The sequence below is a fragment of the Schistocerca nitens genome, chromosome 3, assembly GCF_023898315.1.
Source record: "Schistocerca nitens isolate TAMUIC-IGC-003100 chromosome 3, iqSchNite1.1, whole genome shotgun sequence".
Lineage (NCBI taxonomy): Eukaryota > Metazoa > Arthropoda > Insecta > Orthoptera > Acrididae > Schistocerca > Schistocerca nitens.
This window is the reverse complement of record NC_064616.1, coordinates 946,949,031-946,969,706: the sequence shown is the minus strand read 5'-3', so window position 1 is coordinate 946,969,706 and position 20,676 is coordinate 946,949,031. Positions and strand designations below refer to the sequence as shown.

General features: G+C 38.1%; 1 protein-coding gene across 1 annotated transcript in view; it reads left to right on the top strand.

Moving 5' to 3' along the window:
* Positions 1-20,676, top strand: part of LOC126249022 (uncharacterized) — a 907,745-nt gene that overhangs the window by 487,798 nt on the left and 399,271 nt on the right. Inside the window, exon 16 of the mRNA XM_049950624.1 lies at positions 9,099-9,176. Within this exon, the coding sequence (XP_049806581.1) occupies positions 9,099-9,176 (78 nt within the window). The remainder of the gene's footprint in view (positions 1-9,098; positions 9,177-20,676) is intronic.

Sequence of the window (20,676 nt, the reverse complement as noted above, 5' to 3'; positions counted from 1 at the left end):
GAAAATAAATAAATCGTCAGGTCGTGATGGGATTCCTGTTCGGTTTCACAGAGAGTACTCTACTGCATTGGCTCCTTACTTAGCTTGCATTTATCGCAAATCTCTTGCCCAAAGTAAAGTCCCGAGCAACTGGAAAAAAGCGCAGGTGACCCCTGTATATAAGAAGGGTAGAAGGACGGATCCTCTAAAGTACAGACCAATATCGTTAACATCGGTTTGTTGCAGGATTCTCAAACATATTCTCAGTTCGAATATAATGAATTTCCTTGAGACAGAGAGGTTGCTGTCCATGCATCAGCATTGCTTTAGAAAGCATCACTGCTGTGAAATGCCACTCGCCCTTTTTTCACATGATATCTTGCGAACCATGGAGGAAGGGTGTCAGATGGATGCCATATTCCTTGACTTCTGGAAAGCGATTGACTCTGTGCCCCACTGCAGACTCCTAACTAACGTATGAGCATACGGGATTGGTTCTCAAATATTTGAGTGGCTCGAAGACTTCTTAAGTAATAGAACCCAGTACATTGTCCTCGATGGTGAGTGTTCATCGGAGGTGAGGATATCATCTGAAGTGCCCCAGGGAAGTGTGGTAGGTCCGCTGGTGTTTTCTATCTGCATAAATGATCTTTTGGATAGGATGGATAGCAATGTGCGGCTGTTTGCTGATGATGGTGTGGTGTGTGGGAAGGTGTCGTCGTTGAGTGACTGTAGGAGGATACAAGATGACTTGGGCAGGATTTGTGATTGGTATAAAGAATGGCAGCTAACTCTAAATATAGATAAATGTAAATTACTGCAGATGAATAGGAAAAAGAATCCCGTAATGTTTGAATACTCTGCTAGTAGTGTAGCACTTGACACAGTCGCGTCTATTAAATATTTGGGCGTAACATTGCAGAGCGATATGAAGTGGGACTAGCATGTAATGGCAGTTGTGGGGAAGGAGGATAGTTATCTTTGGTTCATTGGTAGAATTTTGGGAAGATGTGGTTCATCTGTAAAGGAGACCGCTTATAAAACACTAATATGACTTATTCTTGAGTACTGCTCGAGCATTTGGGATCCCTATCAGGTCGGATTGAGGGAGGACACAGAAGCAATTCAGAGGCGGGCTGCTAGAGGAAAAGGGGCGTTCTTTTCGTGAACTGCTACCGAGGAAATTTAGAGACCCAGCATTTAAGGTTGACTGCAGTACAATTTTACTGCCGCCAACTTATATTTAGCAGAAAGACCACAAAGATAAGATAAGAGAGAATAGGGCCCATACAGAGGCATATAGGCAGTCATTTTTCCCTTGTCCTGTTTGGGAGTGGAATAGGGAGAGAAGATGCTAGTTGTGGTACGAGGTACCCTCCGCCATGTACCATATGGTGGATTGCGGAGTATGTATGTAGCTGTAGATGTAGAAACAGAGCTTGGACGGCATGTACAGGTACATCTGCCCATGCAGCTTCAACACGATACCACAGTTCATCAAGAGTAGTGACTGGCGTATTGTGACGAGCCAATTGCTCAGCCACCATTGACCAGACGTTTTCAATTGGTGAGAGATCTGGAGAATGTGCTGGCCAGGGCTGCAGTTGAACAATTTCCATATCCAGAAAGGCCTGCACAGAACCTGCAACATGCGGTCGTGCATTAACGTGCTGAAATGTAGGGTTTCACAGCAATCGAATGAAGGGTAGAGCCACGGGTTGTAACACATTTGAAATATATCGTACACTGTTCAAAGTGCTGTCAATGCGAACAAGAGGTTACAGAGACGTGTAACTAATGTCACCCCATACCATCACACCGGGTAATACGCCAGTAAGGCGATGACGAATACACGCTTCCAATGTGCGTTCACCACGATGTCGTCAAACAAGGATGTGACCATAATTATGCTGTAAACAGAACCTGGATTCATCCGAAAGAATGACGTTTTGCCATTCGTGCACCGAGGTTTGGCATTGAGTACACCATCTCAGGCGCTCCTTTCTGTGATGCAGCTTCAATGGTAAGCTCAGCCGTGGCCTCCGAACAGATAGTCGATGCTGCTGCATCGTCGTCGAACTGTTCGTGCAGATGTTTATTGTCTTGCAAACATCCCCATCTGTTGACTCAAGGATCAAAATGTGGCTGCACGAACCGTTACAACCATTTGGATAAGATACCTGTCATCTCGGCTGGTAGTGATACGAGGCCATTGGGATCCAGCACAGCGTTCCATATTACCCTCCTGAACCCACTGATTCCATATCCTGCTAACAGTCATTGGATCTCCACCAACGCGAGCAGCAATATCACGATACGATAAACCGCAATCGCGATAGACTGCAATCCGACCTTCATCATAGTCGGAAACGTGATGGTAGGCATTTCTCCTCCTTACACGAGGCATGTCAACAATGTTTCACCAGGCAATCATGGTCAACTGCTGTTTGTGTATGAGAAATCGGTTGGAAACATTCCTCATGTCAGTTCGTTGTAGATGTTGCCACTGGCACCAACATTGCGTGAATGCTCTGAAAAGCTAATCATTTGCATATCACAGCATCTTCTTCCTGTCGGTTAAATTTTGCCTCTGTAGCACATCATCGTCGTGGTGTAGCAATTTTATTGGCCAGTTGTGTATTTGTTAAGGGGCCTTGTATAGCCCCTATGCATTGTTTCAGTACACACATTGGTACTTTGTCTATGCGTAATGACTTTTTATTTTCATTTTTTGAACAGTTTTATTGACTTCATTATCTGTGGTTTGAAGTAACAACATTTAATTTAGTGCAACATTATTTACTGGTGTTATATTTGTTTAAGGTAATTTTTGCTGTAACATCTCTGCAATACTTGAAAAATGCTCGTTTACATAATTTGCGAAGTGTTTTGGATCATTTATTACCTTATCCCCCTCTCTTAACAGTACGTTGTTCTGTGATTGTTTGCCTCCCCCCGTTTACTTTTTTATAACATCCCAGACCGGTTTGCTTTTATTCTCTGCATTGTATACTATTTTGTCATTAAATGACTTTTTTGCAGCAATCAGCACCTTCCTATAGATCTTTTTGTATCTGTGATAGAAATGTAAGAATTCTGGGTCATTGTGAATCTTTTTAATGGAACTGAGGTGTTTAAGTGAACTTCTTAATACCTGCTTTTGTGAGATGTTGATGCAGACATGCATAATTTTTGAAATGCATTTCCAAAATTCAATTTAAACAATGTGGAATTTCATATCCACATTGGTTCCCTTATACACTTCATCCCAGCTTTGTTTTTCTAGTTCTTTTGAAAAATGTTTTATTTTGATTTCTGATAGATGTCGTTTGTAAGCTTGTAGTTTGGGGAATGATTCGATGGCTGATTTTACTGTTGTTATTTGACAGAGATGGTATGATAGTCTGAAATATTTTACAGCTACATCACATTTTTCCCTGTCCATATTTGTGCCCACATGGTCAGTTACTGATGAAGCCGTCATAGTAACCTTGTTGCACTATTGACCAACAGGACATGCCAAAAGTTTGAAGGATGTTTATGAAGGTGCTGCTGGATTCATTTAGGTTATTAGTGTTGATATTAATGCCCCCACACAGAATTAAGTTGACCTTTGTACTTGAGATTTTGTCTAGAACTCCTGTTAACTTATTGAAAAAGGTGTCCACACTACCACCGTGAGATCTATACACACACAAAATGATGAATTTTTTGGTGATATCAACTTCTAATAGTTTTATTTTATTTTTTATTGATTGCATGTTTTGATGGGGGATTGTAAAGTCTGTGAAATGCCCCATATTACTCTTTCCAATAGTTTGTTTTTCTTTGTGACATCTTTTGTATGTGATATTGGAGGTGTTAAAATCTGTCTTGTGAGTGATAGTTTCAGCATTTTTTAAAGTGCTGGCGATACTTTTTAGACAGGGGAACCTGTTGTCTGGATTTATCCTACAAAAGACCTACTTTCCCTATCTATTTCAACAGGTATTTGACCATGTGTGGCCGGAGATCCAGCCCCTATACTTTCATGAATCAGCTGTACCAATTTCCTCTTCCCAGCCCTAGTAACTTACCCCTATTAATTTGTATGATAATGACTTTTTCACCATGTAACCTTTTTTGTGCAACTACTTCAGCTCTCACTCTGTTTAGTGTGCAGAAAGACCAGTATTTATTCAATAATGCTTCAACAAATTCTTTATATGATTTACATATGTTGCTGAATTCTTTTCCCCATGATTTTGCTTCACCGTGGAACCTACTCATCACGAGTTTGATTTTTTGTTGTTCTGCTGTGTTTTTAGGCAAGATGCCCTCAATCTGTCTAATGAAGGCTAGTTCTCTTATGAGAGAAATGGTGCAATATATACACATTGTTGTGATTTTCTATGTCACATGAACAATACATTCTTTTATTTCTTGTTCAAACCAAATTTGGACTTTTGTTTACCTTCATTTTATGTTTTGTAATACATCTCAGGAAGTGCTTTTTGCTCTGTTTTTCTCAGTTTTCACTGAATCACACTTGTGTTGCCTTTACACGAAGATTCTGCATGTGAAATATTATGACTAATTATTTCATGGTCATTATTGATACTTTATAAATTATTACAGTATATTCTATGTTTCTCATTACATGCTTTGGTAGATTTGCTTTGCTCTTGCTTTATGTTACTAATGTCATTAATTGTTGTTTGTGTTACTCCATTTTGATCCTGCAAATCCTTGATTTCATGGTCAGTGTACTTATTAATTTATGACTTACAAACTTCCTAATTTCTTACCCCATTCTTGTTTTTCATAATCTAGTTTCTTGCAGCATTCTTTAGTTTTCACTTCAAGGTTTATAACCTTTTGTTCCAGTGCATCAAACTTAGTATTAAGTTGTGCTGTTCCCACATTAATTTCCTTTAATCCATTATGTTTTTTCTTTTGTTCTACATTTTGTTTTTGAAAATTAATTTTCGCATAGACATCATATATTGATAATACTGAATTGATGAGGTGTCAGCGTAATGTATGTAACTCAGCTGTTGGCTCATTAGTAATGTTGATAACAGAGTCATTTTATCTGATATTGTCATTCCAATCAATCACCTCATTCTGACTAGGTACTACACATGCTGGGTTTACATTATCATTGTTTGCCACTAAATCTACATTTTTACTGTCTTCAGTATTAATTAATTCTACATTGCCATTTAAATCATTTGTGGCTACTTCAAAATTCTCAGTGAGATCATTGATTTTTTAATTCTCTATTTCAGATTTAATCTGTGAATCTGTTTTTACATGAATTATTTTTGACTGAATTGGACATAAAATTAAACCCATATTTGATTTCACTACCATTTATTTGTATCTGACCCACTGAATCGTCCCTACTGCTGTGCAACTGAATTCCTTTTCTACTGCCAAGAGCACATCTCAATTATTTTACCCAGACATTTTACTAATACTGATGTTCCAATTACAAATCTTAAGAGTGCTATGTGCAAGCATACAATTTACTCTACTTTTCTTCCTTGATGTATTATTGTTATTCTCACAGCTGTTGGCTGCACCCCTAGCTGCAATTCTGCTGTCGTTGTGTGCTGCAACACACACATCAGATGTGCCCTATTCTGCTAACTGCACTCCCCACTATGTGCTGCCACTGCATATGTTGTCCATGGATGTCTCATGCTGCTATGGCACTGTGCCTTCTTGTAGCATGACGAATGTTTAAGGGATGATTTACAATGTAATCCCATCAGCCATGTACACAACATTAACTTTTATTGTCGTAGCACTTCAGCACTTCCTATTCCTGGTTTACACTAATATTACTTTCATAGCAACGAAAAATTTGATTTAGTGTCATCAATTATTATAGTCCAACAAAAGTTCAAGAACAATTCAAACCCAGTTCATAGCCTATTTATCACAGTTCTTTTACAGTTCTCTAGACATTTACAGTTCACATGTACACAGTCCTTCCACAGTTCGATAATTGGGTACAGTTCACAGTTCTTGTTAATAAATGCATAAAATTTAGCCCCTTCATTTGAAAACACTTCAACTTCAGAAATATTACCCACAAGGGTTGCCATGTATGGCAAGAGAGAGAAGAGAGAGAGAGAGAGAGAGAGATAGCGAAAGGGGGTGGGTTAAATTTGCATGATAAATACCTTCCCTCAGAAATATTACATCAGGAGCTACTGTGGTGAACACCGGCAGCACTCTGAGTGAAGACTTGTACACAAGTCTGTGTGTATGACAGCACTGGGCAATGAGAGCCGTGATTGAGGGAGTGGCAATCACCCTCTGCGCTATGGCCCGAAGAGCACTAATTGCAGTGCCTCTTGGTCCTCCAGTGGCAAGACTGGTGACATGTATGACTATGGCAGCTGTCAGAGATGTGGTTGACAACAAATACAGTGTGCTAATGGTTGTAGTTAAACAGTTTACCTTGCATATCTGTGATTTTATGTCACCAGCAGTCTGGAAAGGTGGCAGCCTACAATTACACATGTGTGTTTCATACTGATGGATCCAATGCTGGTTGTTACATATACTGACAGCAAACTATGACTAGACCTAATCTGTTCACATGTACAGTTATGGTAATTAATTGTAGATTAGTTCACCCCCCCCCCCCCCTTCCTACTACCATCTCTACCCCTAATAGTACTAAGGACCTGTTACTATTTAATAATTCAAACAAAGCATTTATCTAACTATACACAGACCCTTGTCAGCTTTTTTTATACTGACAACATCAAGATAAATCTAACACAACTATCTGAGTTATACAGAGTCACATTCTTAAGGCCAAGTGTTCTGGTAAGTTGTAGGAATAGTGGTTAATCAAGCATTCTTTTACTTTGTTCTGAAATAACTGAGAATGTTCAGTTTCCTGCCTGATATCCACTGACAATGTTTTATAGACGTTTTCACCAGAATACAAAACTTTGTCCTGAACCCTTGTACCCTAGAGACAGATGGCATAGTGCAGAGAAGATGGCTCTGTAGAATTAAATGGTTGTTGTAATATTTGTCGAAACATGCAGAAATGGACAAAGGGAAGTTTCTCACTAACAAAGAATCTAATGCCTCACCAATTTGTGCACTACTTCATCTTCATGAAAACCATAGTGTTACCTACTTCACTGGGTATTTGTAATTGTGATGATGCATTAGATCACACTTAACTGAATAGAAATGTAGTAGTACTACAGGATTATTCAAATTAAATTTAAACTTTGAAACTGTTGCAGAAATAACACCACTGTTCAGAATGCCATCAAATTGCAACAGAATATTAATGGAGAGAGGGGAAAACATATGGCAGAAGAAAAATAAACAGTTACCAAATGTAGCAATAGATGGCACTGTAAGCTTCATAATTTAATGATTCTCTACTACAAATGACAAAAGAATCACACAACAATGCCTAAGGTGTACGCTTGATGTTAAACAAACTGTGTATGGCCCTACAGGTGTAATACTCTCATTTACATAAGCACATCCACCATGGCAAAGTCATATCACATCAGATGGGAAAAATAGGGTTGTGTGACTGGTATAAAACATGTTCAAAAGAAGTTGAAACAGCATTTTCCACAACTGATGGAAGTTTTTCCGGTGTCACGTTCAGGATGTGTTCCACAATGAGTGCCTTCAGTGCAGCGAAGTTGGCAGTCAGAACACTGTACATATCATGTTTCAGATAGCCCCACAGCCAGAAGTCATACACATTAAAATCACATGATTGGGACGGCCAGGCTGTAGGGAAATGGTGACATTATTCTAGCATTTCTGTAATAGTGCTTCAGCTGCTGGTTTGAATTTGCAGTGTGCAGAGGGGTGCCATCTTGCATAAACATGATCCCATCCACAGATCCACGCTGTTGGATAGCTGGAATGACATCATTGCACAAAAGACACTCACAGCACTTACCAGTGATGGTACAGGGAACAGGACCTGAAGCTCCCGTCACTTCGAAAAAATTTGGCGCTATGGTAAATGATGCTGTAAACCCCTCACCACACAGTGACCGTTTCAGGATGAGGTGTTACTGGTTGATTTGCATGTGGATTTTCCGCTGCCCATATTTGACAATTCTGTGTATTCACATATCTTGTCAGATGGAAGTGGAATTCATCTGTCCATAAAATCTTCCACAGCCAATCATTGTCCACTTCCATGTGGGCAAGAAATTCTAATGCAAAATGCTCTTGCTGGCGGGTCAACAAGAAGCAACTTGTGGACATGGATAATTACCAATGGATACCAAAGAAGGATGTTTCATAAGATTTTACGCACCATGCTCATTTGTATGTTCAGTTTTTGGGCAATTCTCCATGCACTACATGTTTGTACACCACCAATTGTCTCCTCCTGCATTGCTGTGGCTGCTGCTTCCACTGACGTCGAATCAATTCATTTCCTCCCTCTACCATGTTGCACACAAGAAGAACCCATCTTTCTGAATTTCTGAATCATTTTCACCAGACTCACGACAATCATCAGACCAATGCCTTTTTTCAAACCCTTCATGGTCTGAAACTTCTACAGAGCTATGTGTGCACAGTCATCATTCTTGTAATTCAGCTATAGAAGCTGAGCGCAATCCTGCATTGAGACAGTCATGGTGAACGTCGCAATTGTGAAAGGAGGAATAACCTTGTACCCGTCGTGTTTATACCAACTACAGTGGGCCATGCACATGACAGGTGTTTTCATTGATGTATTGTGACATACAGTGCCATCCATTGATCAATTTTCACACTATTTTTTTTCTTCTGCTATACGTTTTCCCACTTCTCCGATAATATTCCATTGCGATTTAATGTCATTTTGACCAGTGGTGTAATTTCTACAGCGTTTTGAAAGCTTAACTCTAATTATAATCACCCTGTAGTAGATGATGATGATGATGATGATGATGCTGATGATGATCATGATTTGGTGTTCATAATCATAAGTTATATAAATTGCACCAGGTAGTGTTCATTTCTGCCAGTCACATGTCTATGATATTGCATTATTTTCCTTTGCTTTATTTACAAAAGTTAGAAAATGTTCTTGATAGCTGCTTAGTTTCATTGACCAGTGTTGTATTTTCTAACAGGTGAACCATATGCTGAATCAGCTAGACAGAAGAAATATTTTAAACCTAGCTGGTGGCACAGAGACCACAATGAATCAGGTATATATTCACTATACTTATCCTGTAGTCATGTCCGCAATTAGTTTTTTGCTTATGTGATTTCTATAAATATTGACAGGGTAATGCTGTGAACTGTGCTTTGTATAGTGTGCAGCTATAATTTTTCTGAGGTCCAGTCAAATATTAGTTATACTTCTCAATGGGATTGTTTGATATTTGTTATAATGGAATTGTAGAAAGAGATGAATGTGAAGTTTGGGTGTCAGCACTAATTAATTCTATAACTATAAAGTATGCGTGTGAAAGTTCCTGGTTGTTCGGATGATTTTATTTCAAATTATTATGAGTCTGTGAGAGTTATTCACTTTCCGATGCAGGTGTATAGTAACTGTGCCAAGATGCTGTACATAAGCAATTCTGCAAATATGTTGTAGATTGTGAACTTCATAGTGAGCTCAAGTGCCCTACTTCTGCTCGGTAGTTGTCGGTAGAAGTCAATATACTTTGTGCCAATAAAATTAAATTAAAAAGGATATTATTATTATTATTATTATTATTATTGTTGTTGTTGTTGTTGTTGTTGCTGCGCAATGCTGCTCCATATGTGATGAAGGCTGGGAAAGCTATTAAATTTTTTTATCATAACTTGAAGTGTCTAACATTGCTGGCCCATGCACTACATCATGTAACTGAAATGGTAGTCTAAAATTTGATTGTGTCAATACACTGTTACAAACAGTGATACGAACATGGAAAATTGATTCACAAAATACAAATGTTTGAAACTGCTGACAGAAATAAGTCATATGCTGCCCTTTTATCCCAATTGAAGGTACTCTTAAAAGCACTTGTCCTTGTTGCTGGATTTAGAGATATTCTTCCAGATTTAGCTGTGCACCTACAACCTTTTTCAACCAGGTGGGGTACCTGGATTAATGCTGCCATCTTTTACTGTGGTAATTTTGATTACATTGTCAGTAAGAGACATTGAATTCCTACAGATGTTTTGAAGTTGGCATCTCTTTGCTTCATTCTACTGAAAAGCCTTAAGGTACTGCAATGTATGTTTTTTGCTTCATTTTTGGGCTGTAGGTTTTTGAGATCAGTAATGCAGTTTGCATTAAATACGTGATAATGAAATTCAAGGAAACAGATATGAGGCAAGACCACATTTACGTCAAATCAAATTTTGTTCATTTTCTTTGAAAATACCGAAGTTGGAAGCCACACGTGCAGTCCCGAGCAGGTATTGTAAAGGTTAAAGATCTTTGCAATCATTCTGTGGAGAAGTAGGTGTTGTTGTTTTTAAGATAACAAAGTTATCATATCAAATCCTGATTTTGAGTTTTCAAAGAAGAGAGAAATATTTTCTAGCAAAAGTGTAAAACAACTATCAACTTGATCAGACTTTGTCCAAAATTTCTTCACCTAAATATGCATCTATCACTTCTTGTGACATAGAAACATCATTTTCTGTGACATATTTTAATTCTTTATCTGCCTTATTATGCGTATTTAATGATATGACATTGCATGAATGTATGCATGTTTTTCGATTTGATAGTGCCTGAAAATCTGGGCTCTAGTAATAATATTATGAGTAATTTAATAAGTAAAGGAATTAACTCACCTAATAATTTAGGTGCTGAGTCATTGATAGGCACATAAAGAAGACAAGAGATGCCTGCTAGCTTTCAGATGAAGTCTGGCACATTGTTTAATCAGCTAGAAAGTTTCAATACTACACACACTCCCATGCAGAGTGAAAAATATGGTATTTACTCGTGTATAAGACAAGCCTGACTATAAGATAAGTCCCCCCCCCCCTCCTTTTTATGAGTGGTGTCTTGGGATAAACACACTCTGACTAATCAAATTTACAAACTCTTATTCATGAAACTGATATGTCTAAATAGTTAACATTATGCCTATTCTGTATTTATGCAATATATTTATTGTTGACATTTTGATACAATATGGGGAAAATAATAAGCAAAAGGAAATTTTTGTAATTATTCTCTGCATTATCTTGCTGGTGTATCTGTAATCTTATACTTTGTATTTTCTTGCGTGTCCACATATGTTCCATCAAATGTCTGTATTTCACCTGTGCTCTGCAGGTATGTACATGAGCAGGGGGAGGGGAAAAGGTTGTTACATATGGCTTACGTCGACAACATACAGCAGATCATTTGGTCAGGTCTTGTAAGTGGACATCCATTGCTGCTGTTAAACGACAGAACAGGAAATTAGGTAAAATAAAGAGAATATATTCAAATTTACAGTATACAAGGGGTACGCCTAGGGTTGGAAGTTACCAGGTTTAGGCCAGTTTAGGAGATTGAACTTCTAATTGAAATGGGATGCAGAAGGGGAGGTGGTTCATGTTAACTTACGTTGATTGCCAATCATGAAACGTAGAACTGGAGGCTTTGCCTGCCATGAAAGAAGTATGTTCTGCTTGAGGTCTGGATCACAAGAGAGTGAGGCAACTGTGTTCTGCGCTACAGAATGCTCCAGCATCCACACATGTAACCTGTATCCCACCCACGCTGATGTGAATTCGCTAGCAGTTTCAGCAGAGGGCTGAGGGCATCTCTTGTCAGCAGCGTGAACTGGAAGGAACTGCATTGGTTCTGAAAGGCAGGCAACTTGTGTCATGTATGCACTATGGAAGTTGCTCTAGGAGCAAACTTGTAGGGATTTGACTGGGGTCTTCTAAATAAAATTTTATAAACCAGTTGCTTAAAATATTGCTTGACTTACTGCCACCCTGTACATTGCTTACCCGTTCAAGAGGAGTGGTGACTCACATTGTTTACAAAAGGATGTCAATCACTGCTGGAAAGACGGTTTGCCCTAGTGGGAGCCTTAATGCTTTGGGAGGGTCCTGTTACAATTGTTTTCATTTAGTGTAAGTTGCAGGGGACTTAGATGTAGTCAAGTTTATCAAATTTCATGAGTTAAGAAAACAGTAAAATATTAACTGTTCAGATTTTGTGCGGCAATGCAATAGCTCCTGTAATAACTGAAATCATCATCGTCCAGATTATCAGTTCTTAAAATATACGAAGTAAAATCATTCCAGAAAGCTTCACAAGGGGGAATGAACTATTGTGGTTTCTGTTAGGTTGAGGAGAAAAAAATCTATTATTAATTTACTGTTTCAGTAGTAAACTCATTGTCATAGAAAGCAGAAGCTGTCCAAACTGGATCAGCACTGATCTTTAAATGGTTTACAGCCCCCCCCCTCCCCCCTGCTAAAATGTGTAGTTGTTTGTATTGCTTTAAAATATTAATTACGTTTCTTCATAGTTGAACTAATACCATAATATTAAATGCAACAACAGCATGACAGAATACATAATTCTGTTATAATCAAAGTATTTGGGTAAGAAACATAATAAATCAGCTTAATGCAGAACATTAACATGTGGTGTGGGTTAGAACTGGACTAAGTGCATTTGAAAAAGGGTAATAACTTAATTCAAAACTTGCTATGTCGTCAAACTATTTTTGCGGCTAGTAGTCGCACAAAGTTGCTCAGGCTACGAAACATTAACATATTTCAGTAAAATGGAGGTGTCACTTACTAAGTTGTAGAGATAGTGTACCATAAAACTTGTATAAGCCAAACCTTATCTATATTAACTCATGTTGAAGTAGTGAAGTACAAAGCCTTTTTTTTATACTGACAAAATCCTGGAGTTACGGGTGAAATCAGGGGATAACAAAGGCTGTGCATCAAAACCCATGAATTTCTAATATTAACATTCTACCTACTCAATTTACATTACCTTGTATCACATCATAGAGTAACAGTCCTTCAAAACATGGTCCACTATGTCATACTTAGGCATAGAGAGAGAGAGAGAGAGAGAGAGAGAGAGAGAGAGAGAGGGAGAGAGGGGGGGGGGGAGAGAGAGAGAGATAAGTGTTACACCCAGATCAGAGTTCTGGAGTAGTTTTGGCTGGAAAAAAATTGTAGCATAAACTAGCCAGAGCATCTAATGAGTTATCACTGCCTTAACTTGGATACATCATTGGAAATGGCCAATGCAGCCACATCATAGTGAAAATCTCAGAAAAGCAAAACGAAAGATATACCTATTCATTTAAAAACCATTTTAAATTACCTCATGGGATAGTAGTGTGTACGTATATCACTTAGTTTTACATGTGAATTAATTAGTTAAAACTGAGACAAATGATAATTAACCAGGTTGAAATGTGACCAAGTAGTGGTCTGAAGGGTGACTTTTTTGTCTGAGTGATAATATAGGTCTCAAAATGGGTAGCTATAATCAAAATTTCTCATAAGTTAGTACTCAACATAGAACAAAATATTGTCCAGCTGCCAAATGAGGATCTGGTATGACCTTAAATATTTAAAGATCTGTGATAAATCATTAATATCCATTAGGATTACGTAAAAATACTGCTCATTAAATCATCAACACCATGGTACGACCCTACATCCCTTTAGCAGAAAAACACAGGAAAAGTTATTAATTGACATTAATTTAAGGAGATGAAATATGAAAATACACCAAGAAAGTACAAGATCTAATGCTTAGAGTAATACATAGATTTAATTTTTTTCCCAGTAGCATCACTCAACTGCAGTGTTTTACAAACAACAATTGTCAACAAACTGTTCTCTATAATTAAAATTACAACTAGAAAAACTGAAGGAAAAGACCAGCACAGCACTTGTTTGATTGTCGATTGAAAATGAGGATTCGTTACAACCTTAGTTTTTCCTCTAAAATGACAAAGTTCTGGAAAAACTGTCTTGTCCACTGATCTTAGAGTTTACTGTTTTCAGAATATCATGGAACTGTGATGTGGCATAAAATAAGCATGTAAAACAAAGTTCTAGGCATGGAGAAACACAAGGCAAACTCCAATAGAGATAATTATAATGTTTGTGCACAGTGATGAAACAGCTAACATTATCCTCATACATCCGTAACACTTCACACGAAGAAGGGAACTACTGCAGTGAGGTTATAAGCAGTTAATAAAGTATGAAAAGATTCTCAGCTAGAATGTGGTTCTATGTGACAGAAGCACATGCATTGTTCCTAAACAAACTTCTGACTGATGGGAGAAGAGCATGTAGGTTATCCTGCAGGGAAGGAGAGCTATGCGTGTGTGGCATTGACAAAATTTAATGGCACTTCTCTCTATTAGGGTGATGGAGTGGGGTATTATCTGCTGTGTAACGTATGTCTTGCAGGAGGGGAAAGAGCAGAGAGGTAGGTGCAAAGGAGGAGGAAGAGTGAGAAGGGCGAGGGGGGGGGGGGGGGTGGCGATCTAGAAGCAAATGTTCTTTGAAGCACAGCTGGTGGTTTTTTTTTTTTTTTTTTTTTTTTTTTTTTGGGTCATCAGTCTACTGACTGGTTTGATGCGGCCAGCCACGAATTCCTTTCCTGTGCTAGCCTCTTCATCTCAGAGTAGCACTTGCAACCTACATCCTCAATTATTTGCTTGACATATTCCAATCTCTGTCTTCCTCTACAGTTTTTGCCCTCTACAGCTCCCTCTAGTACCATGGAAGCCATTCCCTCATGTCTTAGCCGATGTCCTATCATCCTGTCCCATCTCCTTATCAGTGTTTTCCACATATTCCTTTCCTCTCCGATTCTGCGTAGAACCTCCTCATTCCTTACCTTATCAGTCCACCTAATTTTCAACATTCGTCTATAGCAGCACATCTCAAATGCTTCGATTCTCTGCTGTTCCGGTTTTCCCACAGTCCATGTTTCACTACCATACAATGCTGTACTCCAGATGTACATCCTCAGGAATTTCTTCCTCAAATTAAGGCCGGTATTTGATATTAGTAGACTTCTCTTGGCCAGAAATGCCTTTTTTGACATAGCGAGTCTGCTTTTGATGTCCTCCTTGCTCCGTCCGTCATTGGTTATTTTACTGCCTAGGTAGCAGAATTCCTTAACTTCATTGACTTCGTGACCATCAATCGTGATGTTAAGTTTCTCTTTGTTCTCATTTCTACTACTTCTCATTACGTTCGTCTTTCTCCGATTTACACTCAAACCATATTGTGTACTCATTAGACTGTTCATTCCGTTCAGCAGATAATTTAATTCTTCACTTTCACTCAGGGTAGCAATGTCATCAGCGAATCGTATCATTGATATCCTTTCACCTTGTATTTTAATTCCACTCCTGAACCTTTATTTTATTTCCATCATTGCCTCCTCGATGTACAGATTGAAGAGTAGGGGTGAAAGGGTACAGCCTTGTCTTACACCCTTCTTAATACGAGCACTTCGTTCTTGATCGTCCACTCTTATTATTCCCTCTTGGTTGTTGTACATATTTTATATGACCCGTCTCTCCCTATAGCTTACCCCTACTTTTTTCAGAATCTCGAACAGCTTGCACCATTTTATACTGTCGAACGCATTTTCCAGGACGACAAATCCTATGAAAGTGTCTTGATTTTTCTTTAGCCTTGCTTCCATTATTAGCCGTAATGTCAGAATTGCCTCTCTCGTCCCTTTACTTTTCCTAAAGCCAAACTGATCGTCACCTAGTGCATTCTCAATTTTCTTTTCCATTCTTCTGTATATTATTCTTGTAAGCAGCTTCGATGCATGAGCTGCTAAGCTGATTGTGCGATAATTCTTGCACTTGTCAGCTCTTGCCGTCTTCGGAATTGTGTGGATGATGCTTTTCCGAAAGTCAGATGGTATTTCGCCAGACTCATATATTCTACACACCAACGTGAATAGTCGTTTTGTTGCCACTTCCCCCCAATGATTTTAGAAAGTCTGATGGAATGTTATCGATCCCTTCAGCCTTATTTGACTGTAAGTCCTCCAAAGCTCTTTTAAATTCCGATTCTAATACTGGATCCCCTATCTCTTCTAAATCGACTCCTGTTTCTTCTTCTATCACATCCGCCAAATCTTCACCCTCATAGAGGCTTTCAATGTATTGTTTCCACCTATCTGCTCTCTCCTCTGCATTTAACAGTGGAATTCCCATTGCACTCTTAATGTTACCACCGTTGCTTTTAATGTCACCAAAGGTTGTTTGGACTTTCCTGTATGCTGAGTCTGTCCTTCCGACAATCATATCTTTTTCGATGTCTTCACATTTTTCCTGCAGCCATTTCGTCTTAGCTTCCCTGCACCTCCTATTTATTTCATTCCTCAGTGACTTGTATTTCTGTATTCCTGATTTTCCCGGAACATGTTTGTACTTCCTCCTTTCATCAATCAACTCAAGTATTTCTTCTGTTACCCATGGTTTCTTCGCAGCTACCTTCTTTGTACCTATGTTTTCCTTCCCAACTTCTGTGATGGCCCTTTTTAGAGATGTCCATTCCTCTTCAACTGAACTGCCTACTGCACTATTCCTTATTGCTGTATCTATAGCTACTTCATACTGTAGTAGTGATGACTTCATACTGTATAGTAGAACAAAGTGGGTTTTATACCAAAATGTTAGAAGTAGTCACAATCAAGCAACAGTAGCTCATTACAAACAGTATTGTAAGGTGCTTAAAATGTTATTAGGAAGACAAAGACTATGTGGTATGCAAATAGAATCATCACTACTACATTGTGATCTGAGTCTATATCTGCTCCTGGGTACACCTTACAATCCAGTATCTGATTTCGGAATCTCTGTCTGACCATGATGTAATCTAATTGAAATCTTCCCGTATCTCCTGGCCTTTTCCAAGTATACCTCCTCCTCTTGTGATTCTTGAACAGGGTATTCGCTATTACTAGCTGAAACTTGTTACAGAACTCAATTAGTCTTTCTCCTCTTTCATTCCTTGTCCCAAGCCCATATTCTCCTGTAACCTTTTCTTCTACTCCTTCCCCTACAACTGCATTCCAGTCGCCCATGACTATTAGATCTTCGTCCCCCTTTACATCCTGCATTACCCTTTCAATATCCTCATACACTTTCTCTATCTGTTCATCTTCAGCTTGCGACGTCGGCATGTATACCTGAACTGCTGGTGTGTACCAGCAGCATAACACTAAGTATGCATAAAAATAGAGTAAGACAGTGCTCGCTAACAGACAATCAAACTCCGGTAATAATCCACACAGAGTGACACCAGATTTGTACTGAAGTGATCTAAATGTTTGTATGATAAAAAATATAGTGGGTTATTTCAGATTATTTGTACTGTACTTGTTTTAAATTTAAAACAGAAATATGGGGCAGAGTGCATCTCTGTGTTGAATTTCAGCCAACACAAAATTCAGGAAACACTGGCCAGTGGTTTTAGGAGTTAGTTGTCTGCATAAAATGTACAACAAAGTCACCTCAAGCAAACAGAAATTTTGATACGTAATTGTTGGAGCATGTGATAGAGTACTGCAGGACTTGATATGTTGGGTAAAACACATAGGTAAGGAAAAAGTAAATGTTGACTTCTGTGGTCACAGGACAGGAAAGATTTGTAAAGAAAAAACAAAAATCTTGCCAATAAAAGAGATCTACAAGTGAAATGTAATATATCACCGAAATTCTACAACAAAGTTGAACAACAAAAGTAGTTAAATTCACCACATGACAAAGATCTATACATTAGATGATAGAGGGTACCTTTAAACACCTAAAACTCTTCACAAATACATAAACTTCCTACATAATACAAATACGAGTGCACCTGGGCCATCCTCAAAAAAAATATTAATGGTCACTTATTTGTTTATTTATACATCTAGTTCCGTAGGACCAAATTGAGGAGCAAATCTCCAAGGTCATGTAATGTGTCAGTACATTAAATTACAACAGAAAAGTAATAACAGATAAAATGAAATATTTATGAACCAAAAAGGCAAGCTATAAGTTTGAGTAAACACAGTCAACAATTTAAAATAGGAAACATTTTAATTTTGCAAGCAACATCTTGACAGAATAGGAGGAGTGACCCATGACAAAACTCATCAGTTTCGATCTGAAAGGGTATGGTTTACTGCTAAGATTTTTGAATTCTTGTGGTAGCTTATTGAAAATGGATGTAGCTGTATGCTGCACACCTTTCTGCACGAAAGTGCAATCCAAATGCAGATTGTATTTCTTCCTAGTATTAAATGAGTGAAGGCTGCTATGTCTTGGGAATAAGCTGACAACAACAAAGAATATTTATATTGAGAGGCTAATGTCAGTATTTCCAGACTAGTGAACAGGGGTCAACAAGAGGTTCATAAACTTACATCATTTATTGCCTGAAATACCCATTTGTGAGCCAAAAATATCCTTAGAGAATGAGAAGAGTTATCACAAAATATTATACCACATCACATCACCGAATGAAAATAAGCAATGTAGACTAATTTTCATGTTGAATGATCCTTATTTCAGATACCGTTCAAAAAGTAAAAATGGTAGCATTTAGCCTTCGAATAAGATCATGAACATGGGCTTTCCACGACAGTTTACTATCTATCTGAACACCTAGCATTTTGAACTGTTCAATTTCACTAGTCGTATGCCCATTATGTGAAATTAAAACTTTTTTCTTGTTGGATTGCGTGTTAGAAACTGTAAAACCTGAGTCTTACTGTGATTTAGGGTTTATTTTCTACAAGCCATGAACTTATGTCATAAACTGCACTATTTGATATCAAGCCAGTGTTGTACACAGCATCCTTTACTACAAAGCTAGTACCATCAGCAAACGGAAATATTTTAGAATTCCCTGTAATACTAAAGGGCATATTATTTGTGTAAATAAGGATCAGAAGTGGCCCCAACACTGATCCCTGGGGCACCCACCATTTGACCATGCCCCACATCACAGCCATTCTCAACACTGAATAAAGACATTTTGGTGTGTGTTGCTAAAGCAAGAGGTGAACCAATTGTGAGATACTCCCCATATTACGTAATGGTCCAACTTCTGGAGCATTATTTTGTTATCAACACAATCAAATGCCTTAGTTAAATCAAAAAAGATGCGTAGCTTTTGAAACCTTTTCTTTAATCCATCCATTACCTCACAGACAAAAGAGAATATATCATTTTCAATTGTGAATCACTTATAAAGCCAAACTGTACATTTAATAGCAAATTATGTGATATAAAATGATAAATTATCGTTACATACACAACCTTTTCAATAACCTAAGCAAACACTGATGGCATAGAAATAGGTCCAAAATTGTTTACCTTATCCCTTTCTCCCTTTTTATGAAGTGACTTCACTACCGAGAACTGCAGTCATTCAGGAAACTGACATTTCTTAAAGGAAAAATTACAAATATGTCTAAGTACAGAGCTAACATTTACTACAAACTGACTTCATACTGTCAACCTTGTGCTGCTGACCACACACTTCTTTCACAACTGACCATATGGTTTTAATTTTATCCTGTGAATTAGCTATTCTATTTGCATACCACATAGTCTTTGTCTTCCTAATAACATTTTAAGCACCTTACAATACTGTTTGTAATGAGCTACTGTTGCTTGATTGTGACTACTTCTAACATTTTGGTATAAAACCCACTTTGTTCTACATGATATCCTTATCCCGCTAGTCAGCTATCCAGGCTACCTACTGCTAATACCCCATTTAGAACTCACTAATGGAAAGCAGCTCTCAAAGGGCATGCGAAATCTGTTAAGGAAAGTGTTTCATTTGTCATCTATGTAATCGGCATTAGAAAGACCCTGCCACTCTTGTTCCTTAACGAGGTTTGAGAAACACTCTTTTACCATTGGAGTATCTTTCCTACTTAATTTGTAATTACATGTAACGTTTGTTTGAGTGCAAAAGCCTTTTAGTGTCATAATTTGTGCATCATGGTCTGAAAGGCCATGCACCCTTTTACTAACAGAATGCCCATCCAGTAATGAAGAATGAATAAAAATATTGTGTATGGCTGTGCTACTGTTCCCCTGCACCCTGGTTGAGAAAACCACAGTCTGCATCAGATCATATGAATTTATGAGATCTACCAACATCCTTTTTCTCGCACCATTATATACAAAATTAATGTTGAAGTCACCATATATAACTAATTTCTGGTACTTAGTATAAAGTGAATCAAGAATCATCTGTAGCTTGAGCAGAAATTCTCAGAAGTGAGAGTTAGCAGACCTATAAACAACAAAAATTAGAAGTTTCCTTTTTTGAGTTCAACTGCCCCTGCACAACATTCAAATATCTGTTCAGTGCAGTGTCATGATACATCTACAAATTCAAATGGAATACTGTTTTTTAACGTACATAGCCACTCCCCCACCCCACAAGGAACTCCTTGAAAAACTGGCAGCGAATCTGTACCCTGGTAAAGGAAGCCTCAGAATTGTCAAATTATTTAAGTGGTGCTCCAACATACCAATAATTTCACAGTCAACATATATAAGCAGTTCACTAACTTTATCTTCAATACCTCTTATGTTTTGATGAAATATGCTAATTCTTCTCTACTTGGCTACCTGAGATTCTCTGAAGGTGATTCCTATGCTAGAGGGACTTCCTTTAATCAGGTATACCTATGAGCTGACTTCAATCTAAGAAAGGTGCAGC